General features: G+C 49.4%; 1 protein-coding gene across 3 annotated transcripts in view; it reads right to left on the bottom strand.

Moving 5' to 3' along the window:
- Window positions 1-508: 508 nt before the first annotated feature.
- Window positions 509-25,228, bottom strand: part of Snx8 (sorting nexin 8) — a 58,736-nt gene continuing 34,016 nt past the window's right edge. For 2 of the 3 annotated variants that reach the window (XM_041648456.1, XM_041648458.1), the window contains exons 2-11: window positions 23,250-23,440; window positions 21,051-21,168; window positions 18,928-19,049; window positions 15,206-15,286; window positions 14,799-14,959; window positions 13,758-13,890; window positions 7,612-7,680; window positions 5,431-5,577; window positions 4,972-5,121; window positions 509-1,882 (exon numbers count right to left, since the gene is read on the bottom strand). In XM_041648456.1, coding sequence (XP_041504390.1) covers window positions 1,769-1,882; window positions 4,972-5,121; window positions 5,431-5,577; window positions 7,612-7,680; window positions 13,758-13,890; window positions 14,799-14,959; window positions 15,206-15,286; window positions 18,928-19,049; window positions 21,051-21,168; window positions 23,250-23,440 — 1,286 coding nt within the window. In that variant the 3' untranslated portion in view covers window positions 509-1,768. The remainder of the gene's footprint in view (window positions 1,883-4,971; window positions 5,122-5,430; window positions 5,578-7,611; window positions 7,681-13,757; window positions 13,891-14,798; window positions 14,960-15,205; window positions 15,287-18,927; window positions 19,050-21,050; window positions 21,169-23,249; window positions 23,441-25,228) is intronic. The other variant, XM_041648457.1, reaches the window with a different exon arrangement.

The raw sequence follows: 25,228 nt of genomic DNA, 5'->3' as shown, positions 1-25,228 counted from the left end.
TTGCTTTTATCCCAGCAATAGGAAATAAACTCAGCTCATCTGGCAAAGAAACGACTCTACAGAGCCTGACCTAGTAAGCCAGTGAGCTTAGTGGGGTTACTTACAGGAGTGTGGGCGAGGGCTTAGGTCACAGAAAAGCTGACCACAGCATGGGCTAGGACTGAGCCGCAGCCCTGGAGTTCTACACTATGCAGGGGGCTTGACAGGCCAGCATCTACTTCCCTTAGCAACTGTCACTGTGGGCACCGCTGCAGGGAGGGACCTTGTGAACCATGTGCTTTTCAGGTTTCTCAAACTTGTAAATTTTGCAGATGTTCTGAGTCTGAGGAGCCTCCCTCCAGGAGGAAGCAATGCTTCTATTTCCAGGAAACTCATATGACACTCCCCCACAGGGAACGCCAGGCTAGGGGCAACTGCCCATCCCGAAACTTAGACTCTAAGAACATTTGACCATGTTCATGGCGGTTTGTGGAGAGAAATGGCAGCATGGAAACCATCTGTAAACACTTCCAGTTTATTGGGTGTGGCAGTAACTGATTCCCGCAGTCCATAAAGTGCTTCATTCATCGAGTGAGCGGAATCCCACAGCACCAGCTTCCTGACTAATCCCTTAAAGTCCCCACAGAAATGTCTCAGAGCCCTGCTGCCTTTGCCTTGCCTCTTAAGCCAGGCAGACTAACACTGAGTAGGAAGCACCCAAAGGTGTTCTCCCTTTGCTCCCATTGTGCTGGCCCCGGACTGTCCAGTTAAGGCTGAAGCTGGCTCCTGCTAGGCCCAGGAAAAGGGGGAGGGGGGACATCCATCGATGCTTGTGCTTCCCATCTTTCTGGCAGCCCCAAGCATGGCTGTGGTGTGGCACACAGGCTTGGGCAGCAGGATGCCAGAGGGGTGCAGGGACTCTTGGTTCCCTTGCACCCTGGGGATGGAACCTCAAGTTTAGAGACAGGTACCCACAGCCAGGCAGGGGAGTGACTATGTGAGAGAAGGCAGGCTCTATCGCCAGGCTGGGGGGAGTAGAGCACTAAAAGCACGGGGGTGGGGAGGTGGGGGGGATACATTGGAGCGGCAGCCAGCTGGTTAGGAGGCAGTTCACATCCAGCTGGAACCTGCTGCCTGATAGCCTGGGGGAAGTGACCCACACTCTTGATCCTGAGGCCTGGGCACCCAACAGGGATGCCTATCTCCAGTGCTCCTCCATAACCCCTCCTCATTCCCACCCTCCAAAACCTAACACAAGAAAGGACCCTGAGCCCTCATCTACGGTGCACCTCAAGAGGCCTTGGACCAGGGCTCCACAGACAGCACTGGAATGAGACATTTCCTCCAAAGCACCAAACCACTGGGCATCATACTTCCCGCCTGGCCTCTAATACACCTTCCAGGCCCTCATCTGCCATCACAGTCCCATCCTCAGAGACCGGCCAGCTCCTGGCCAGGTCACAGGGCAGGCCAGCCCCACACCTCTTTGCTGCTAGGTTAACCCCTCGGCTCCCCAGCACTCGGTGACCCTTCACACTGTGGGCATTGGGCACAATCCATTCCAATGCACCCTAATGTCCCACTACTGACCCGATCAACAGGCCATGGGGCAGGCTGGGGGCACATAGACCTCCTGTCCAGGAGCAGGGAGCCACGCCACAAAGACCACCAGCACAGCCCACAGGCAGCTCGGGGCAGTGGCTGCTGCCTGGAGGAAATCAGCCAGGGACACACTGTTTGCAAAGAGGTTTTAGTGAGGCCACAGGGAGCTCTGCTGTGGGCCTTGCCACTAGTGGGAGCACACGCCATCCTCCTGCGGGGAGCGCGGTGGTGTCAGCACACTGTGAGGTCCAGCAAAGAGGCAGCTCAGCTTCGGCTTCAGGTCATTCCAAACCTTGCTCATCTGCAAGACAGGAAGAAAGGAAGATGAGGTGGGTGGCCACGCCCTGTCATCTGGTGGCAAGGACAGGAGGGCACTCACATTACATTCCCTCACATACCAGGCTCCACAACCAGAGCTGAAAGTGAAGGCAAATCACCCTTATTCTCTCAATGTTGACCCACCCCCCAAAGACTCAGATAGAGGGATTGCAAGTTCCAGGCTAGCCCGGGCTACAGTGAGACCTAAAAATCAAAACCGGCTGGGATATAGTTTAGGGTTTGAGAGATTACCAAACATACACAAGAAGTTTGATCCTCAGCACCCCATACAAAAAGTAAAAAGAAATCTAGTAACTGCTATACAACAGAAGATGATCCTACCGCTCCCATCACCCAAGTACTGGGCAGCACTGTAGCTGGCATATGAAGTACTGGGGATGGAACCCTGGCTTTGTGTATACTAGGCGAGCCCACTACCCACTGTGCAGGTCAACTGGCCTGCACACTGTGCAACCTACTGGACAAGCCAAGTACCAGGAACTCTAGCCAAGCAGAACTTCTGCCTGAACCACTGAGACTTCTCACACAACATGGACAGTCCAGCCACTATGTATCCCCCAAATCTCACAAGTTAATGCCCCCTGGCATACCTTTGTATGTTCCCTGATGGCAGGGACTAGCTGGAAGGAACACAGCCTCTGCCCATCACCCATTACTGCTGCCAAGCAGTGACAGTTCTATCAGTAACTATGTAACCATGACACCCAGGCAAACATTTAGAAACTAGGGGGGTTGTACTTTTTGCCATTTTTCAGATCTTGGAACCACACAGGTCACAAGAGTATCTGCCTGGCATGCATGGTCCCTGGATTTGGATCCCCAGTACCACATAAGCCAGGTGTGTGACATGTAGGAGGTAGAGGCAGAATATCAAAAATTCAAAACCAGGTCTTCAAGAGGGCTTGGCAGGTAAAGATGCTTACCGCCAACCTGATGACCTCAATTCAGTCCCTGTAACCAACATAGAACAGATAACCAAATGCCCTCCTCGAGGGAGATGAGGCTCCCATAGACAGCAAAGCAACTGGATAACTGGGAAAAGCAGATGTGATCAAACTGGCTCTCCAAATCCTAATCAGAGATGGTGACTCCATCTTGCAGCAAGCCACCATTTAGACACATGCCAGACTGAAACCAAATAGGCTGTCTCTCCCTCCCAAGGCTGGACAATGTTTATAGACCAGCAGGATTCTGATGGGGTAAGGACAGAACACACACAGACACAGAACTACCGCTGGCTCTGAATGTTTTCTGAGTCAGTGGTCACCTCTGCTGCTTTGACATTAGTGCTTGAAGCTAGATTCCACTGTAAACTCAAAGCCATATAAAACAAAAACTTAGGAGGGCTAAAGTGATCACCATGTAAATCTGAGTTTGGATCCCCAAGTAAATGTCAAGCGGACGTCACCACCTACACAGAGGGGAGATAGAAGATGCCCTCAGCATGCTGGCTAGTTAACTTAGCAGAATAGATGAACTCTGGGTTCAGGAAACTGCAGCTCTGCCTCAATATATAAGGTGAGGAATGATCCAGGAAGGCTACTCACATCAACCCATGACCTCCACATGCATGCACACATACAGGAAGACTACTCACATCAACCCATGACCTCCACACACATGCACACATACAGGAAGACTACCCACATCAACCCATGACCTCCACACGCATGCACACATAGGAAGACTACCCACATCAACCCATGACCTCCACATGCATGCACACACATAGGAAGGCTACCCACATCAACCCATGACCTCCACACGCATGCACACATATAGGAAGACTACCCACATCAACCCATGACCTCCACATGCATGCACACACATAAGAAGACTACCCACATCAACCCATGACCTCCACATGCATGCACACATACAGGAAGACTACCCACATCAACCCATGACCTCCAAATGAGTGCATATATGCCAATTCACATGCAAACATTCATACATACACAACACATATGCATACCAAAAATAAAAAGAACAACAATAAAAAAGATAGAAAAGAAAATGTCCCTGAGTATGGTGGTAGATGCCTTTAATCCCAACACCCAAGAAGCAGATGCAGGCAGATCTCTTTGAGTTCAAGCGCAGCCATTACATAGTGAGATCCTGTCTCACAGGAGGACAGGAAACACTGGAAAGATGACTCAGAAGTTACGAGCACTTGCTGCTCTTGCAGAGCACATGGGTTTGGCTCCTGGCACCTCTATCAGGTGGCTCATAACCCCTTAACTCCAGTTCCAAGGGATCTGACATTATGTAGACTCCTGCATACATGTGATACCTATAAACTCATGCATAAACATAAATATTGAATAAAATTTTTAAAGGCTTAAAACAGGGACTTAGTTGTTGGGGAGTTGGCAATTTGGGAGGGAAAGCACAGCTGTCTATAAGCATCCACTCTGTAAGAGCCCTCAAAGAACTAATTTTATTCACCAAATAGACTTCAATGAATCGTTAGTTGGGCTGCTCTCATCCCATTAGTAGGCATCAGTTTTACACACACCCCCAAAATATCATACAACCAAGGAGCTAGACAGGCACCCTCTTTGAAGTGCTGCCTCAGCCCCAGCTGGTGAAAGTGAGCACAGTGGAGGTCCCAGAGCTATAGGCCACTTGCACAAGGTAAGCATCCCAGGGTTTCCATGTCTCAGAGTATTCCCAAGCATTCTTCCCCCAGCGGCTCCAGAGGCCACCCCTAAAGGCAGCTGACAAGGAGTTTCTAGGAAATTCCTCTGTGGTACAGTGTTCCCAGACAAACTAACCCCCACCACCTCTTCAACTGTGAGGCTTGGAGACTCTGTATGCTTTCCCTGACTCCAAGAGTTCTTGTAAAAGGAATGAACTTCCTGACATCTTTCTGATCCTGCTCACAAGTTTTCGATGTCACCATCCTGACCACACAAGAGACTGGCACACCTAGGAACTCTTAAGGCCAATGGGTATCAACTTCATTCTTGAGGTCACTGACTGCAGGCCACAGGCCAGGCAGCTGAAAACAAGATGGTGTTAGTGAGAGCGGGGACAGAGGTGGCTCACCTCCTTGTGCCCTTGGATCTGGGAGTTCACGAAGGCCCCCAGGATGTGCGAGGTGAGAGGCAGGTAGACATGGACGAGCTGCGTCTCCTGGTGCAGGCAGTACAGGGAGAAGTAGTTTCGGAGCTCCATGGTCTGGATCACATTCTCCTGCTGCAAGCAGAGAGCCGATCTGAACACTGGACCCTTGGACGTGAGGATGTAGGACGGAGCATCTGCTCTGAGCCCGGGGGCTGACCCCTGCCCTCACATCCACAGGAGGGAACACCAAAGAAATGCAAAGCCAGGCACGCAGCTGCAGAGCCCCTGGGACAGTTCCCACCTCCACCAGGCCCCAGCCCTGCTCTGCATACTCACAATCCCTGAGCTCACCCAGCAAACCAGGAAGAGCTGATGGAGCGACTCCAGATGTCACACCACATGCAACCCACAGCTGCCTGCTGTCGCCTGCCTGTTGCTCACCTCCACGATGCGTGACTCCAGCTGCTCCACAGACTCGGGCTCTCGGCCATGCGCGGCACTCATCATCTGCCTCTTCATCAGGCCGTACTTGTGCAATGCCCGCTGATGCTTGTGAAGCACGCCCTTCTCATGCCGCTCGCACAGGTCCTGCAGGGAGGGAGGCATGCTCACCTACTGCAGCACATCCTAAAGGGACCCAGAGCCTGGAAGCTCTGGAGACCTTCAAAAACTCCCATCTCCCATCTGCAAGGGGAGAGCAGATGCAGCCAGAAAGGCTCATGCTGACTGACAGAGAACAATCAAGGCCCTTGGGAGCACCGGCTTTTCCTGTGCAGAGTCCAGGACAGGACTGGAGTGGGAGGAGGGTGATGATCTAAGTTGGATTCCCAGGACCCACATGATGGAAAGCAATAATTGATTCCTGCAAGCTGTCCTCTGACTTCTGCACATGCACACACACAGACACACAAATTAATGTAATTAAAATAAGATACATGGGGCTGGAGAGTTGGCTCAGTGGCTAAGAGCATTGCCTGCTCTTCCAAAGGTCCTGAGTTCAATTCCCAGCAACCACATGGTGGCTCACAACCATCTATAATGAGGTCTGGTGCCCTCTTCTGGCCTGAAGACATACACACAGACAGAATATTGTATGCATAATAAATAAATAAATATAAAAAAAATAAAATAAATAAAATAAGATACATACAAACTCTGGTTCAGAGCAAGCCTCATTCAGATCTCCTGGCTCAGGTTAGTCTGTACAAAAGCAGACCGTAAGACCCCAAACCCCAGAGGAGAACCTGCCTTCAAGAATGGGAGTTGTCTAGTTCAGGCTCTGAGGCAGCCCCACCTCAGACTACCAACACTACCAACTCCAGACAGCCAATGTTTTTTGTTTTGTTTTGTTTTGCTTTGCTTTGTTTTTTTTGAGACAGGGTTTCTCTGTAGCTTTGGAGCCTGTCCTGGAACTTGCTCTAAAGACCAGGCTGGCCTCGAACTCACATGCCTGCCTCTACCTCCCGCCTGCCTCTACCTCCCGAATGCTGGGATTAAAGGCGTGCACCACCACCCGGCTATAGCCAATGTCTTACTGGTGGTAGGACAGTGTGCCTGAGAAAGAAGACACATTGGCATCAGTTGTCTTCCCCAGTCAGAAACCCGACAAGAGATCGGTATGGTGGTACATGCAGGAAGCACAAGCCTCTCAAGGGCAGAAGTCACGTGTTAACATCTCAGTCAACAGAGCAAACTCTTCCAAAAATCTTCCCTGTAAGCACTGGGCCAGCTCTCCAGGAGCTCTTCTGAAATGAAGGTTTCTCTACCTCCATAACATGAGCCACTCCTCATGGACGCTGGCCACTCAAAATCACCTCAAAGTTCAGCCTGGCTTCCCGGAATCCTTGTCCATGAGAAGCAGCAAAGCCCCTGCATATGGACCTGGTCCCCAATCACTCGAGAGCCAGATAGTCATCTGGGTTTCTACCACACACTGCAATTGTCTTCCCCTCAACTTAGGGGCCTTCTGGGGTGCTAGCAGGAGCCCTGAGCCAACCTAAGGGACTCTCAGGCAGACAGGTTTCCTTCTGGTCAGATGTGACCATCACCATCTTGAAGCAGAGCAGCTGTGAGGACTCAGGCCCACTAACACTGCCTCGTGGAGGATGGGGGAGACTTACAGGATTTCCCAAAGATTAAATAAGAGGTAAAACCTGAATGGGGAGTAGGACCACACTTTTGTAGTGTAGCCACCTGTGAGCCACTGGCACTTCTTTTTTTTTTTTTTTTTTTTTTTTTTTTTTTTTTTTTTTAGTTTTTCGAGACAGGGTTTCTCTGTAGCTTTGGAGCCTGTCCTGGCACTAGCTCTTGTAGACCAGGCTGGCCTTGAACTCACAGAGATCGCTTGCCTCTGCCACCCGAGTGCTGGGATTAAAGGCGTGCGCCACCACCGCCCGGCGCCACTGGCACTTCTGTAACCAGTCCCAATAACCTCAGCAGCTGGACGCAAGGCGGCACCTCTCCCCTGGCCTGTCAGTATCCATCTGGGGCAAACAGATGCTTCTCTGCATCTCTCCTCAGGAAGAGTCACAGAAAATCACAACAGTCCCTTCCCTGCACAGCCTTGACCTCATACCCTTCAATAACCCAAGGTCACTATCAGACAACTTGTTGGAGACTCACTTTGTAGGACTGTAGCAAGTCCAAGAAGAGGTTCAGCTTCTCCACCACATCGTTCTCCTCCTTCTTACCCTAGGGACAAGGATGAGTTAGCCAACATACAGCACCCAGGACACAACACCCACCTGGGAACTCACCCCATACCTGACCACAGCTCAGAGGACAGGGTGAGTTCGAGTTAACCAACATATGCCACCCAGAACCCAACACCCCTGGAGAGTTCACTCCCTACCCATGGCCTGGAAGCTCTCCTGAGCCACCAGCTCAGGTTTCAGGAGGTCCAGTTTCCCCTCTCGGGGCCCTGCAGGTCAAACCTATCAGTTATGAGGGCAAGGCAGTACCCTCTCCACTCCAGACACATGTCCTTTGGCCCTCCACGTGCAGTGTCTCACAGGTAAGATAGAGCCACACCTCATGCTGACCCAGCAGCTCTGCCCAATATTTAAACCGCTTCTCTCTGAAGCTATGCATGTCCAAAGGGAGAGAGATGCAGGAAGGATGCTGGGAAAGGGGCCCTTTAATAGGGAAAGAGGTCTGGAAAGGGATCTGGAAGAGACCAGAGAGGAACACAGGACCTAGTATGGGGAGGCATAAGTGGAGTAGTGACCCAGACATTCTGACCCTTCCACGAAGTCAAAGCAGGGGAGGATGGGACAGAGGCTACAGGCTCCGGACATTGTATACAGGCAGCATGACAACTGTGACAAGCAGACAGACATACAGACAGCCCTATTAGAATATCTGGTGATGATGGGAAAAGCCCAGTGCTAAAACTCATCCATGGCACCCTGGGGACAAGGTTGAGCAACAGTCACCCACACAATGTCTGGCTTCCAACACACATGCAGCAGAAGCACTCTGGAGACAGTGACAGCCATGTGCATACTGCCCCTATGTGTGCATGCACACATGTCCCAGCCAACACATGCCTAAAGCTCCTAGTACTCCAGCTGTAGCCAAGAGATATGCTCACCCCAGAAGTTGCACATTGACTTGGGCACGAAGAACCATGAGGGTAAGAGGAGGCGGAGGAGGCGGAAGATTGACAGGAAATGAAGACACTTTCATGGAAACACAGGAACTGGACTGAGAGTCGGATGTGGTCACCTCAGGGGGACTCTGTGAGATGACCGCCTAAGCTTCAATTCATTAAATCAGGAGGTTCCCAGGTAATTCAATCTCACGACTGCAGCCAGTTCAGACACTAGGTAGTAAGTTCTGGAAGTTAACAGGTGAGCCAAAGATTTCCCAAGTAAGGAAAGAAGCTTGGGGCGATGGCTCAGACAGCAAAGCCTTTGCCATGCAAACACGAGGACCTGAGTTCAGATTCCCAGCTCCCACATAAAAAGCCAGGAATGGTACCACACTTAATGAAACTCCAGAGCTCTGGGAGAGGGTGGGGTTTGAAAGCGGACAAACCCAGGAGCTTGAAAGTTTGCAGGTTATCTGATCTAGCTGAACTAGAGCTCCAGGTTCAGTGAGAGAGCCTGTCTCAAAAAGTAAGCTGGAGCGGGATGTGGTGGCAGACTGGAGGGGCAGAGACAGATGGATCTCTGTGAGTGCCAGGCAAGGCAGGGAGGCACAGTGAGACCCTACCCAGATATAGATAGATAGATAGATAGATAGATAGATAGATAGATAGATAGAGATAGATGTCTTTTTAAAGAAGGGGGAGATGGAGGAGTGGTATAGGAGTTCCTTCTGTCTATGTGTTGTTTGTATTAGTTAATGAATAAAGAAACTGCCTTGGCCTTGATAGGGCAGAACTTAGGTGGGGGGGGAGTATTAAAGGAATGCTGGGAGGAAGAAGGCAGAGTCAGAGAGCCGCCATGGAGCTGCCAGAGTCAGACATGCTGAATCTTTCCCGGTAAGCCACTGGCATGTGGCAACACACAGATTAATAGAAATGGGTTAAATTAAGATGTAAGAATTAGCCAATAAGAAACTAGAGCTAATGGGCCACGCAGTGTTTTAATGAATACAGTTTCTGTGTAATTATTTCGAGTGTAAGCTAGCCGGGCGACTGGGACAAACAAAGGACCCCCCTCTCATTACAACAGAGGAGCTGAAGAGATGGCTCAACAGCAAAGAGCACTGGCTCCTCTTGCAGAGGACCTGGGCTCAATTCTCAGCACCCATGTGGTGGCTCAGAACTGACTATAACTTTAGTACCATCGGATCCATTGCCCTCTTTTGGTGTCTGCAGGTACTAGGCACACACATGGTTCATAGATATACAGGCAAAACACCCACACACATAAATTAAATTTTAAAATTAAAAAAAAAAAGATGAATAGCATACAAAGACACATGATGCAAACATCTGGCTTCCACACAAATGCATACACAGGTACACCATACACATAGTAATGACTTTTAAAAGGAGGGGGAACTGAAGAGATGGCTCAGAGGTTAAGAGCACTGGCTGCTCTCTTCCAAAGGTCCTGAGTTCAATCCCCAGCAACCACACAGGGGTTCACAACGATCTATAATAAGATCTGATGCCCTCCTCTGGCCTGCAAATGTACATGCAGGCAGAATACTATACATAAACAAATTAAAAAAAAGAAAAGAAAAAGAGAAAGACTGATCATTCAAGTGCATGCCTTCAAGAAATGCATAGCACAGCCAGGCGGCGGTAGTAGTAGTAGCACATGCTTTAATTCCAGCACTTGGAAGGCAGAGGCAGGCAGATCTCTGTGAGTTCGAGGTCATCCCGGTCTACAGAGTGAGTTCTACTACAGTCTCCAAAGCTACACAGAGAAGCCCTGTCTGGGGTGGGAGGGGCACAAAACACAGGGGCTGGAACAATTGTTTCCTCAACAGGTTTGTTTTTTGTTTTTTTTTTTGTTTTTTTTTTTTTTAGCATTTGTAAGACAAGCATGAGGACCTGAATTCAGATACCAATTCTCAGGTAAAGCCAGCGGTGGCCTCTTGCACAACTGTACCCCAATGCTGTGAAGCAAAGACAGGAGTATCAGTGGGGACTGAGACCACCTGCCTAGCTCCAGGTTCAGTGAGAAATCCTGTTTCAAGGAACAGTGCACAATGATGAAGATCCCGACATCCTCTTCTGACCTCTGCACACATGCACACACACCAAGCTGGGCGTGTTGGTGCACACTTATAATCCCAGCACTCAGGAGGCTGAAGCAGGAGAATCATAAGTTCAAAGCCAGGCTTGGCTACAAAGTAAGCAGCAGGTCAGCTTCAGGAACAAAGTGAGAATACTGTCCCCCGAAAACCTAAGACCCTAAACTAAGCAAAACAAAATTCCATTAACTTCAACATACCTAAGGAATGGGAGGAATATTAATAATCTCAGTTGTCAATCTTGGCAGTAAATGCCCTGCCTGGCAGAGCCTTCTCACCAGCCCCAGACTACTTTCTTTTAACAGTGTAACTGTCCTCCAAGTATGGGCTCAAGAAGCATACATGAAGCTGTTTGTCACAGAATCTGGGCAAGCTTCTCTCTACTCAGAGGGAGACATTTTTGACTCAAAAATGTCAAAGAAGCACAGGGCTGGGAAGAGCCTCAAGCTACTTGCTGCCCATCCAGAGCTCCGGATGCATGAACTTCAAGACAGAATCAGCTGAATCAAAAGACTCTGGGCAGGGATTTTCATCCTGTGCACTGCAGAATCCCAGCACCTGACCTAAGGCTTCCCACTGAGTACACATACACACACACACACACACACACACACACACACACACACACATACATGCATATTTAACAAAGGAAAGAGTCAGCAAGGGAAGGCATGGTGGCACATGTTATTACCCCAGCACTCTAGGGGCAGAGGCAGATGAGTTCTAGACCAGCCAGGGCTACATAGTGAGACCTTGTCTCCAAAAAATTGAGACAGAGAGAGAGAAATAGTTGAGGTCAATGAGGTGACTCAGTGGTCAAATGCATCCACTATAAAAGCAGGCATGATTACCTGAGTTCAACCCCCAAAACCCAGAGAATACCTGGTAAGCTCCAGAGACGGAAACAGAAACAGGGAAACACTTGGGAGCTCTCAGGTAACCACCCCAGAATATACAGCACTGCAGACATAAGAGACCCTATCTAAGCAAGGAAGAAGGGGAGAAAGAGCGGGTTCTCCAAAGCTGTCTGTCCTCTGCCCTCCACACATGCACTGTGGTACACCCATGCACACACAAAAAAATAAAAATAAAAAGTAGAAAAAAGATAAAAGACATTGATGATCTACTTTGATCCTCTTATATATAATCAATGGAGAAACCGAGATCCAAACCAAAGTTTCTGTAGCAATGTCATGGCACACAAACTACAAAGCACAGGTCCTGCCCAAGCCCCTGCCTCTCCATCCTGCCAAGTCTGACACCTCAAGTCTTGGCCTCTAAATTGGAAAGGGGCACCAATAATGGGAAGGAATAAACTAACTGATTAATTAACTAATTAAGGGTTAGTGTGAGATGGCTCAGTGAGTGAAGACACTTACCACCAACCTTCAGACCTGAGTTCAATCCCCAGGACCCATGCTTAGGAGAGAATCAACTCCTGTAAGTGTCCTCTGACCTCCACATGCACACTGTGGCACACATGCACCACCCCTCCCATACAATAAATAAATGAAATCTGAAAATTAGGGGGCTGGAGAGACGGCTCAGTGGTGAAAGCACTTGCTGCTCTTGCAGAGTACCTGAGTTCAGTTCCAGCACCTAAATAAGGTAGCTAGCAACCTACAAAATTCCAGCTCCTGGGGGATCTAACACCCTCTTCTGACTTCCTTGGGCACTTGCACACATGTGCACAAACATTTATATAGACACAAACACATACACGTCTATAACATATATAGACGTGTATGTCATTAAAAAGGCAAAAGACACCAATACTGAGGGTTGGGGAGATAGTGTGAAGTGCTGGCCTTGCAAGGATGAGGACTCAAGTTCAAACCTCAGAATCCACAGGAAAATTCAGGGCATGATGGCTCTCGCTTGTACTCCCAGTGCTGGGAGATGGAGACATGAGCATCTCTGGGGGACCGATGAGCAGCCAGTCTGGCCTAATTGGTGAACTCCAGGACAACAAATAACCCTATCTTAATGGAGGCAAATAGCATCCTTGAGCATGACATGTGAAGTTATCTCCTGATCTCCAGACACATATGAACACATACATGTGTATCTGGACACACATATACCACACACGGTAAAAAGCACAGACACATCTCTAAAGGGAATGCACCGGCCCCGGGAGGAAGAAAATAGGGACTTTCCACACAAACAAAGCGGTCAAACTCCCTCTTTCACAGAAACCTCATGGGCTCTGAGCTTCCAGCCTCTACCGAGAAAATCCCCCAAGTTCCCAGCAGGTGCATCACTCCAGACAGGTACCTGAAAAGCTCTGGTCCTGAGCAGGGAGCAGAGCTTCAACAAGGATATCAACTTATTTACAACTGTAGGTGGAGTGGCATCCAGACAGACAGTGCCAGCTACTCGAAAGACAGATGCAGGGGGATTCAAGGCTAGACAACTTAATAAGACCTTGTCTCAACAACAATAACCAAAGGAAAAGTAAAAAGAGGGCTAGTGAAGTAGCTTGGTGGCCGAGCACATGTCTAGAATCCCCCAGTGCCAGGCTGAGGTGCGGCTCAGTGGTAGAGCCCCTGTCTAACAAATGCAAGGCCCTCAGTACACTACACACAACAAAAATAAACAAATTAAAAAATATGTATAGCTCCTGTACACATAGCAGAACTTTTTGAGGTTAATAAGTGAATACAGAGGAAGTTTCTTGGGATACCGGGCACTTAGTTATTATTCCAATGGGTTAAGTCACTGGTTGCCAAGCACAAGCTGGCACAAAGGGGAAATATGTGGTCCATCCAGAAGCAAACTGTAAGCGCAGGACTAGGGTGCCAAGGACAGATCCATTTAACCTCAGCAACGCCAGGGCTGGGAACAAGGACCCAATCTGTTTCTGTCACTAGCGGCCTTCTCAGAAGCTTAAGTGGCTCAGGGAGAGTCACCCAGAACAGATGGGTACAAGCAGTTTCCATTTAGACAGGAGATCATCTACACAGAGCTCTCAAAGCCAGGCTAATCAATGGTGCCCCACCACACAGGACAGCATGTTCTGGGACAAGGGACCCAAGGAGAAGGAAGCCACTCACCTGCTGAGCAGCCTTGTCTGCAAGCAGCGCAAACTCCACAGACAGGCCCTTGAGTGCTTGCTTCAGGGAGCCCCACGTGCTGAGGTGCAGAGCAGCCCAGGAGGGCAGAGGGGTTGTGTCAGAGCCTAACGCACTGTAGGAACAGAACACACACTCATCTGCCGTCCCTTCCCTACAACTCTGTTCGCAGGAGGGTCAGAGCTCCAGGGAGTGATCTGAGACTTTGGAAGGTTCAGTAGGGATGTCTGGCAGTCAGTGAGAAAGGCAGGATCTCAGGCCCCTCTAGACCCAGGAAATCACTGCTACTACAAACAAGACATGAATGGCTGTGTGCTGGGGAAGCTGGGTTCTACACCCCTACAAAGGAAACTTGGTCTGCCACTGGCTGCTCTTGCCAAGGCAAGCAAATTTTTTGTTGTTGTTGTTTTATATTTGTGCTGGTTAATTCAACACGGGAGAATCTAACCATGGAAACAAACCCTCCGAGCATGCCCTTGAGGGATCTTCTAAACTAGGTTAACTGAGGTGGGAACTGAAGAAGGTAGCATCCTTCCCTGGTTTGGGCACAGACTAAATAAAAAGGAAGTGAGCTAAGCACCAGCATCCATCTCTCTCTGCTTCCTGCCTGTGGATGTCATGTGACCAGCTGCCTCGTGCTCCTACTGCCATGTTTTTCCTGCCATGATGGACTACACACCCTCAGACTGTGTGACACAATCAACACTTCTTTCCTTCATGAAGTCGCTGCTGTCAGGTATCTTCTCACAGCAGTGAAAGGTGGCAAGAAGACTACACTGTGAGCAGCTACAGGAGGTGTGTGAGGGTCCCAGTGCCAGCTACAGGAGGTGTGTGAGGGTCCCAGCGCCAGCTACAGGAGGTGTGTGAGGGTCCCAGCACCCTGTATAACCATCACCACTGCTTTCTCCTGCCCCCTCCCACTACCTGTGGATCTACTCTTCTTCCGACAGTGCAATGGGTCAGGATGGTAGGCAGACCCAGCCCCCAACCAGACTTATGCCACAGTCCCTACAGGCCACATGCCTGAGCTCCTTCCCGAATATGAGAAGATCGGCAGCATTGTCAATGGCCCGGGTCGCAATCCGCTCGGCTCTGTCTCGAAGCTTGTAGAAGCTATTATAGACATTTCGAATCAGCTCCCGACTCATGGCAAACTGGGTCTGGATGTCAGCTGGGAGGAAGTCCTAGGAAAGGGTGGCAAGAAAAGAGACAATGGCCTGATGTTTAGTCTCAGAGAGAGGAGGACATCCTGGAGCCTGCTTACTCATGGCTAAAAGCTGAACCCCGCTATGAGGGGATCCGACAAGGGCAGGTGGTAGATAATGGTGTGATCCCCATCGCCCAACAGAGGCATGGTGAGAGTAACCAAGGGTTAGCACTACCATTCGTCTGCTTAAGAGGGGAAGGAAAACCCAAAATCAGAAAACTACCTTGGCCCTAGCAGCCAGTTTACAGTTCGTGAATTCATCTCCAACACATTGGGCCGCCTCCTTGAGCTTGTGCTGAACATCCTGAAAGAGGAAAGAGACAGCTTCATCCTCTTCTGCCGGCAGTGACACCCAGCTGAGAGCAAGTAAGCTCCTTACAACTTCAGCCAACACAAGAGCTAGGCCTGGTGAGGCTTGCCTATCACCTCAGCACTGGGGAGACCTTGGGCAGGAGAAAGAGCTCCAGGCCAGTATGGGCTAAACAACAAGACCCTGGTTCAAGAAAGTGAGGCCGGGAAGATGGTCCAATGGGTAAGAGCACTTGTTACACAAGCATGAGGATCCAATTCAGAATCCCTAGAGCGCAGGCCAAAAGCCAGGTGTTGCCTCATACGCCTGTAACCAGCACTGGGGAACAGAGGCAGAATGGCTGGCACCTTTTGACTACCAGCATAACTCCAGGTTCAGTGAGAGACCCTGTCTCAAAGGAGTAAGGCAGACAGTGATAGAGCAGGACACCAGATGTCCTCCTTCAGCCTCCATGCATGCACATAGGCATTTACAACTGTACACATACTACACACACACACACACACACACACACACACACACACACTATTAGAAGAGAGAGGGAGACAGACAAATTCTTCAGGAGTTTGGTGAGGTGGTGCATGCCTGCAATCCCAGAACTCAAGAGGCTGAAGCAGGGGGATAACTCCTGAGTTCCAGTCCCTGTCTCAAACAGTGAAAAACAGAGGCAGTCCCTTCTGAAGAGAAACTTGCTCTTGTGCATTTGCTGGTCCTCCGGCATTCCAGAATGTCTTTGCTGTCTTGTAGACCCTTTAGAGTTAAACTGCAGGAAAAAGTCCAGCAGAAGGACAGGAGCACAGCCAAGCACCACCTCCAGAAGAGAGCGAGGCCCCTGTCCAGAATCACAGAGTTGCACCTACAACAGGCTCGGCATGGACCCCAGAGAAGGCACGGGGCCACAAGACCCTTCAGACTCCATGCAGCAATGGACAGGAAGAGACTGCTGCTTCCTGTAAACAGATCCTCGGGGTTAGAGGTCTGTAGAGCGCTGGGAACAGTAGGAAAGGAAAAGTGGGGGCACTGGTCTCAGGCCGGGCCTTGACATGTGGCCCTGGATGAAGACCTCACTAGGAAAGCCAAGCCTTCAAATCAGGCAAAGAGTCACCTGGGAAACAGAAACACATAGTGGGCAGCCAAGCCTGTGTGAAGGAGCTTAAAGACCATTTCTAACTCTTTTACCAAAAAGGAAAATCGAGGACGAGGGACATTATAGACACAGACCATCCATGGACAAAGAGACAAGAAACCTTCCTGTCAACATAAAGAAGTGCCATACCTGCCAGGCGGTGGTGGCACACGCCTTTAATCCCCAGCACTCAGGAGGCAGAGGCAGGTGGATCTCTGTGAGTTCGAGGTCAGCCTGGTCTACAGAAGTTAGTTTCAGGACAGGCCCCAAAGCTACAGAGAAACCCTGCTTTGAAAAACAAAAAAGAAGTGCCATACCCTCTGCACCTGACCTAAGCCTCTGCCTGGAGTACAGGTGGCTCCCTGGTTCCACCCTCATTCCTGCTCTGGAATCCAACACCACTGCACCCCAGGCTCAAAAACCACACTAGGGCTAGCAGTCTCACTAGACAGCAAGTAGGTGCCAACATCATAAGGCCCAAGGTTCGAAGGCAGCACCACAATAAACAAACAAACAAGCAAGGTTGTAATCACCTACACTATCCACTGTGGGTGAAGATTTAGTTACCCAGGGGTATCACCTGCTGGAAGTGAAAGCCTAGGACCTCCTAAGGAGTCCAGCTGCCCCTTGGAGAAGTAAAAGCTGAGCTGGTCTGGGGAGCTGGCTTAGTGGGTAGGAGCGTTTGCTGCTAAAGCATGAGGACGAGCTTGACACCCCAGTATGTGCAAAGCTGTGTATGGCCATGAGAGAAGTAGAGACAGGAGGATGGCTGGAGTGGGCTACCAGCCCGGCCCCAGTTCCAGTAAAAGGCCCTGTCTCTAGAAACTGAGGTGAAGATGGAGAGAACAGGATATCCTCCTCTACCCTCAGCATGCACACACAGACACAGGACTCAACATATACATATTCCACACACACAAGTATACGAAACAAACTGGGCTCACTCCTGACTGCCCCATGTCCCCTGCCCAGGAATTGGGTAAAGGTCAGAAGGCCATGATTGCCCATCCAAATGCACATTTCCCTCCCCACCCTGTTCACCCATCACAGAACCCGCCTGCCTATTGGGGACTATAGACCCTCAGACCCTGAATTTTCTATGACCCCTTGCCTGCTGGAGTAAACACTTTGTTTTCCTGTACTTGCAGCTGCTCTGGGCACGAGACCCTCATGAGTTCCTGATGGTAGGGGAGTGGTTTCTGGTGGGCTTGCAGCTGAAAAATCCCGAGAGCTAGGGCAAAGCCATTAGTCAAGGAGAGCCCTATATAAGCTGCCCTGGAACATAATAAAATGTGGCATTCTTGTTTCAAGGATGACCCCTGTCTCTGTCTCTGTGTTTTAATCTCCAGCCCCTTGCCTGACTTGCGAACCATCCCATGGTGTACAGGCTGAATGGTACACCTGCCAAGAACTGGTGGCACCTCCTACCTACAGTTAAAAACACTTGGGCTCACTCCTCAGCACAGCACTATATACAGTACTGTGGTTTCAAACACAGGCACACATGATGTCCTGCCTTAGACTCCACCACAGCCGCACTGGAAGAAAGCTTCTATCTCCAGGGGACCATGGCCAGAGGTACACAAAGCCTCCAAGTCACACAAGGAAGCCTCTTTAAAATGATGCCCTATATGAAGGCCCCAAAATGTGAGCCTATTTCCATGCTGACTAAAGGTCAGAGAGTTGGAACTCACCTCTAGTTCCTTCAAGGTTATTGTGCTTTTACCGAAAACAAAGGTCCCACCTAGATTAGAGCGGAGAGTTCTACTATCTAGGTTACTAACAACAAGTGTGGCTAATAGCCAGACCTTGTACTTCAGGAACAGAGAAGTAGATATGTTCCTACCTCAAACAAAAGTCTAAGGATCCAACTAAGTTCCAGTTCCCTTAAGGAGATAACTTTGGATTCCACCCAGGCAATGGTTTTCCTACAGAATGTTTTGTTCTAGCCTACATCCTTCAATTGGTATGTTCATTTCCTTGTACTATGTTAATGTAGTTTTTGTCATACTCCTACCTTTTGAGGTCAGGGGTATTTTAAACAGTTGGAAATTAAATGTGGGCAAATTTCAGTACTCACTGGAATTCCCTCCCGATACTATTCCATGTTTCTCTGTTTTATTATTTTCATTTGCCTCTTCGTATACTTTACTATATTTCTAAATCCCCACACCTCTACCCTGGTAAGAGGTATTTTTGTCAAGGCTGGTCCCCAACAGCCAAGGCTGGTCCCCAACAGAAAGAAACCTTGCTCTGTCAATCATAAATAAATCCACTCTGGACATTCAAACAAGGAACAGGAGACAGGAAGAAAAACACAGGGTCAAGGAATAAAATCCAGGATGTGCTCCCAGCACTGGGGAGGCTGAGACAGGAGGATTGCCTCCAGTGTGATCCCAAGCTGGGCTAACCTAAGCGTGCAAACAGGTCTCAAACAAAGAATAGAATACAGCAAGAGTTTCAGGCCCCAGAATTCCACCCAGGACAGAACCCTGAGGGACACACTTACTGAGCCACTGAAAGAGAGGAAGATTTTGAGGAGCACATCGTCTGAGAAGGGCGGATGCCGTGCCACCAGGTTGATGAAGCGCTTCAGGGCCCTCCGGCGGCCCTCGATGAACTCCCTGTCAGCTGGAGGAGAATACAGGGTTACTATGGAGTCTGCAGAGCCCCGCTCAGAGTCAGCTTCTGAGGCTAAGAACAGAGGGCAGCAGAGACCCACCTCAAAGGCCCCAAGCACGCATAGGTACAGGAATGGCCAGGACTGTCCGTTTCAATGGAGAACACTGGGAGGTTGGGTGTCACACACATCTGTGTTCCTAGCACTTGGGAGACTGAGGCAAGAAGACTATAGCAAGATGGAACACAGCCTGAGCTACAGTGTCTGAGGTCAGGCTGGACTGCAGAGCTCACACAAAAAGCAGTCTGGGAACCGGTGTAACTTCACACAGCCACCATACACCACAGGCAACTTAGGAGAATGTGGATAAAACATTACGAGAAACACACAGCTTTATCATGCTGATGATGCAGCTCAGCTTCCCTGCACTCATTGTGTAGAAGTTTGTTATTATTAGGGCAGGCATGGTGGCACAGACCTTTAATTTCAACACTTAAGGAGCCGAGGCAGGAAGACTGTGATCTCAGTGAGTTCTAGGATTATCCAAGTTACAAGTTACTTTAACACAGATACCAAAAGTCAGGTGTGGTGGCACATGATAATACCAACACTCAGGAGGCACAGAACAGCCTGGTCTTAATGTTAAGTTCTAAAGAAAAACACAATGAGATAAGGCCCACACCCATACCCACCCCATCCCAAGCCCTCCAAGTGTCCACAAAGGCTGGGCTCTCAGAAATGCCGAGTCAGGTGACAATGTTTGCCTAGAGTTCTGTCAATCACAGGCACTATGCCCTGGAGGATGCAGACAAGGGTCCTTCCCTGGCAGCTCACTGGTTACTGAAGAGCACAGCTGTCCCAGAGGTACAGAGGGCTGGGAAGGAGGCAGGCCACCAGAACCTGAGCCACCCAGCAGATATAAGATGTATACGTGTTTATATCCACATTGAGGAGGTTCAGGATGGTAGAAGCTGATCACTACATAAAACCCAACCAAGTTCCTCCCTGTGCAGAGTCAATTGCACTAGAAAGGAAGGGAAACGGGGAAAGTGAACTGGCAGTCACTGTGCCTTGTCTAGGCATAAAGTCTTACTTTTCTGTTGTAAAGACAGGGTCTGGAATTGCTCAAACTGGCCTGGAACTCATGATCCTCCTGCATCAACACCATGATTGGCCTATCTATTTAACGGTTGATTACTGACTGTCAGCTTGATTGATAGGATCTGGAATCACCTAGGAGACCAGTTCTAGACAGGTCTGTAAGGAAGTTTCTGTTATTATACGGTTCATTGGAGGGTGAAGACACACCGTAATGGTGACCAGCACTCTGCCCTGGTCTGAGGGTGACAAAAAGAGCTGAGACCTCCACCTCTCCTTTCCTGACTGTGGATGCAATGTAACCAGCTACCTCATAAGCGCTCCGCAGACTGCACCATCCTTCCTCACATTGCTTTTGCCAGACATTTCTGTTATAGCAACAAGAAAAGCAATACAAGCTCGGTGTGGTGGCTCACACCTTTAATCCCAGCACTCGGGAGGCAGAGGCAGGTGGAACTCTCTGAGTTCCAGGCCAACCAGGGCTACACCCAGAAACCCTGTCTTGAAAAACCAAGAGGGAGAGAAGGAGGGAGGGAGAGAGAAGCAATACACAGGCCAATCAATCAAGTTTTACTAGGGTTCTGAGGTCATTGCGGTTGACAAATAAGATCCTGTGATGGCTGGCACCCTAAAAAAGCAAGTTAGACACTAGTAACCTCACAGACAGCCTAAAGCACCCTGTGGACAGCACTGGGGCCAGAAAGCACCTGAGGCTGGGTACTCTCCTCCAGAGCAGGACTAAGCCACAGCCATTACCCAGAACAACCAAAGCTCGTGTATCCTGCAGCCCTGTTGCAAGCCCCTCCTAGACCATAAGCAGCAGCATCCTGAGCTACAAGGGGCCCACCCAGCACCATGCCACTTAGGAGGGCAGCTTGCTCCCACTTCTCTAGCCTCCCTGAACCCTGTCTTACCTCCCAGCACTCTCTTGGGTGGAAGGGCTGGCACCATGCGGTACGGGAACTTGTGAAGCAGCACTTCATGGAAGACCACAAAGTCATTGTAGCGTCTGTACACAGAGGACTTGAAACGCTACAAAACAAAGGGAGTACAGCAAGCAGGACATCAGCAACCACACCATTTCTTCTAGACAGGAGCTCTACCAATGAGTCACACCCCAGCACCTCACTGGGGGATTCTAGGCAGGTGCTCTACCACTGTGCTACATCCCCATCCCTCTTTTTACTTTTTGAAATCAGGTCTCACTAAGTTGCCCAGGCTAGCCTTGACTGCACATTGTACTCCAAGCTGACTTTGAAGTTCAACTCTCCTGCCTTTTCCCATGCCTGTGTCATGAGGCCCTGTAACCATGGCATTTCATCAGCCCTCTTTGCCTTCTCCTACCATGCAATAGAACTCACAGGAGTGCTACCAAATTCCTCATCCTCTCTTCCCCAAGTTTTTGCCAAAAGCAAAAGTTTTAGAATTCTATATAGAAATACAAATTATAACATTTAGATAGCATTTTGCCATGATGAGACTTCTTCACTTCTTGGATGGGAATCATCCTGCACTTGAAAAGTAAACCATGAGGCTGAGGAGATAGCCAGATAGGTACACTGCTCACTACATAAGCATAAGGACCTGAATCCAGATCTCCAGCATCCATGAAAAAGCAGGAAGGTGCCACACACCTGTGACTACTGAGAAGTGGAAAAAGATCTCAGCAAGGGGGAAAAAACAAAAATCATAGGAAAAAAACCTGCAATTCCCACATTTTGTTTATCAGGCCCAAGAGTAAGGGCTGCTTCACTGCAGCTAAGAGTCCCTTCCTAGGTTCTCACAGCTTCCACTGTGGCAAGGTAAGACCACAGGGTGGCAGATGGATCTGCTGTCCCTGAGGAGGCCCTGAGGAGGCCCAGCTCAACCCTGCGAGTCCTGGCTTACAGAGCAGAGAGTCATTCCTATCGCCCCAGACTTGGAAGGCAGAGAGAAGACCTCAGAGTCAGTTGGGGTACCTAGGACTTCCAGACTAGCCTCGGTTACAGACTGCCTCAAAAGGAGGAAGGAAGAAGGGAGAGTAGGAGAGAAAAAAGGAAGGAGGGAGGGTAGGAGGGAAGAAAGGAAGGAAGGAGAGTAGGAGGGAAGTAAGGAAGGAAGGAGGGAGAGAGGACAGATAGATATGGCAGTCATCTGTGACAGGAAGGACACCTGCACACTGGGCCTTTGCCCCAAGATGAGATGCCCACTGCTTTTCAGACTAAGCCTGGCATAGCCAGGGCCATGCTTTCTCAGAAGGGTGTGGGCCCTGTACTGTCCCTACAAGTCCCTCCCGTACTAAAGACAGTGTTAGCCACGAACTACTCCATCACAGGACAGGTGGCAAAATCCATCCTAAATGGAGCAAGACAGCCAAAAAAAAAAAAAATGGATGAAGGCACAAAATGACCAAGATAGGCAGGCAAAGCCCTGGGGACACCACATGTGGATCACCAAGACCATCACAGCAGAGCTGATGAACCCAGACATTAGTGTGCCTGAGAGCAGGAAGGTGGCATCACCAAAGGGGTGAAGGGCATGAGCTGGTCCTCCCATGTAAACAGAAGGCAGGGTAGGGACCCAGATTACCCAAGGATGATGTTCTAATCGTCAGGGGATTTCCCACACTGCAAACCAGCACTAGGGAAACACCACCACAGGCATAAACTCTGGAGTCAAAAAGACTGTCGCTAGGCATGGTGGCAAATGTCTTTAATCCCAGTATAGTTCAAAGCCAGCCTATCTCAAAAAAAAAAAAAAAAAAGATTCCTACAAGCCAGGTCTGGTAGCTCAGGCCTATAATCTGAAAACTCAGGAGGCCAGGGCACTAGGATTACTGTGAGTTCAAAGCCAGCTAGGGTTATATAGCAAGATCCTGTCAAAAAGAAAAAGACACAGAGAGATATTAAGATTTATAAGAAAAAATATTTCACTCAAAAGAATGGACCTGATAGAGACCCAGTTGAGCTAGAAACCAGCTTTTGGCACACAGGTATTCAGAAGTTGTCTGGCCAGCTCAACTGTGTCATCAGGTGTTGGGTCACACTGCAGAGCCAGCCAGATGGCTCTCCCACCACCCTGTCCCAGGTTGGTCTGTGGCTCTCCCCTGAAGCACGCTGTCAAGTCCCAGTTACCTGGCTGGAAACCTCATACTCCACATGCTTGAGGAACAGGCCCTTCTTCTCAGGGATGAGCTCTACCTGCACCGTGTCCCTGGCCAGCAACTCCTGCAGGGTGTAGGACAGCAGCAACGGGTTCCCCTGCGGCATCTGCATTCGCCCAGGGTCCAGGTCCCGCTGCTCAGTGACCTGGGATGTTTGTGGGCCTGAGGAAGACAAGATAAAGACAGGTAAAGACAGCTGCTCAGGGAGTAGGGCCTCCCTGTATCCTGTGCTGGCTCAGCAAATGGACTCTGACCACAGCCACAGAGCCACACCAGACCCACCCCCTTCCCCAGGGTACAGCACCCAGAAGAAACCCTACTAGGAGGCTTCATCTGTGTGAATGGATAAGTCCATGGAGAACATTACAGAGCAGTTAGGGAGGAAGGGAATGCTTGGAATTTAACAACAGACAATTTATAAATTGTACAATTATAAATTGTATAAATTGTTATAAATTCTCCAGAAATGTACAGAGGTCACAAAGCACACAGAGAGACGCTGCACATCATTACCACCAGGAAAAAAAGACACCACCACCATGATGGTGCCAGTAAACCCGTGTCTGTGTACAAGTGTGTGGAGGCCAGAGGTCAGTCTCACATGTTATCCTTCCTGCCATCTACCATCATCTTTTAAAATAGGTATGTATGTTTGCCTTCATGTATGTGTAGCAGGTTTATGCAGTGCCTGTGGAAGCCAGAAGAGGGTATTGGACACCCTGGACCTGGTGTTAACAGACAGTTATTAGGTGTAGTGCTGGGAATTGAACTTTGGGTCTGCTGGGAGAGCAGCCAATGCTCTAAACTGCTGAGTCATCTCTCCGGTCCCCTCTTTTTTTCCCCCAGACAGGGTCTTGTGAAAAGCCAAGGATACTCTGAATGAATATGTAAGTGGATGAAGACCTGACTGAAGGTGTATTGGTGACATGGCACAGCCATGTCAAGGATATCAATGCCTTAGGACCACGGGAATTAGCAAAATCTTCCTCCTGCTCAGAGACATGGCAAAGCTTCTTCTGGTTCAAGTACAAGTGTTTACAAACCATTGCTCAGTACGTGCAAAAACTAACAACTGCAACCCGAGACTGCTCTCCTACAGACTATTAGCTAACCCCTCCTGCAGTGCCGAAGTTCCAAGTTGTTGACACACATGACACACCCACCCCAGCTGTATGTGCGTCTATGTCCGTCCTTTTTCCATTCCCTCTGCCCCAATCAGAGTTCTAGGAGCAAGCCATGATAGACAGGGGTCTCTTACTTTACCTGGAACCTATCAATTCAACAAAGTTAGGAAAGTAGGAAACCCCCTTCATCTAGGAACCCTCCTGTCTCTGCCTCCTCAACATCACTATGCCTGGTCTTCTGGGAGGCAAAACTCAGGTCCTTGTACCTGTGTGGCAAGCACTTTACCACGTGTTCAGCTCCCTGCCACCAAGAATGCCAAACTAGATTTTTTGGAGATTCTCTGAGAGGATGGGTTTGGAGAGAGAGAAAATTTGCAGGAGTGAGCTGTAGCATCCAGCCAAACATCTATGACCAACACAGTTGGGGCACATGGCAGTAGACAGGCAGGCACAACACTGGAGCAGTAGCTAAGAGCTTACATCTCGATCTACAAGCATGAAGCAGAAGAGAGCTAAACCTCCAAGCCACAACTTCTCCAACAAGCCCACACCTCCTAGTCCTTCTCAAATAGTTCCACCAACTAGGGACCGAATATTCAAGTATACAAGTGTATAGAGCCATTCCCATTCAAATCACCACAGTGTTCATTCTTAGAACTTCCTTGTGCAATCTGGGCAATGGTGGTGCACGCCTTTAATCCCAGCACTCAGGGAGGCAGAGGCAGGTGGAGTTCAAGGCCAGCCTGCTCTACAGAGTGAGTTCCAGGACAGCCAGAAATACACAGAGAAATCCTGTCTCAAAAATCCAAAATAATAAAAATAATAA

Source organism: Microtus oregoni, unplaced genomic scaffold, assembly GCF_018167655.1.
Source record: "Microtus oregoni isolate MIOR12 unplaced genomic scaffold, Mior012 000003F_ref0000135, whole genome shotgun sequence".
Classification (NCBI taxonomy): domain Eukaryota; kingdom Metazoa; phylum Chordata; class Mammalia; order Rodentia; family Cricetidae; genus Microtus; species Microtus oregoni.
Note: the sequence above shows the minus strand (reverse complement) of the source record. Positions and strands in the feature narration are given on the sequence as shown.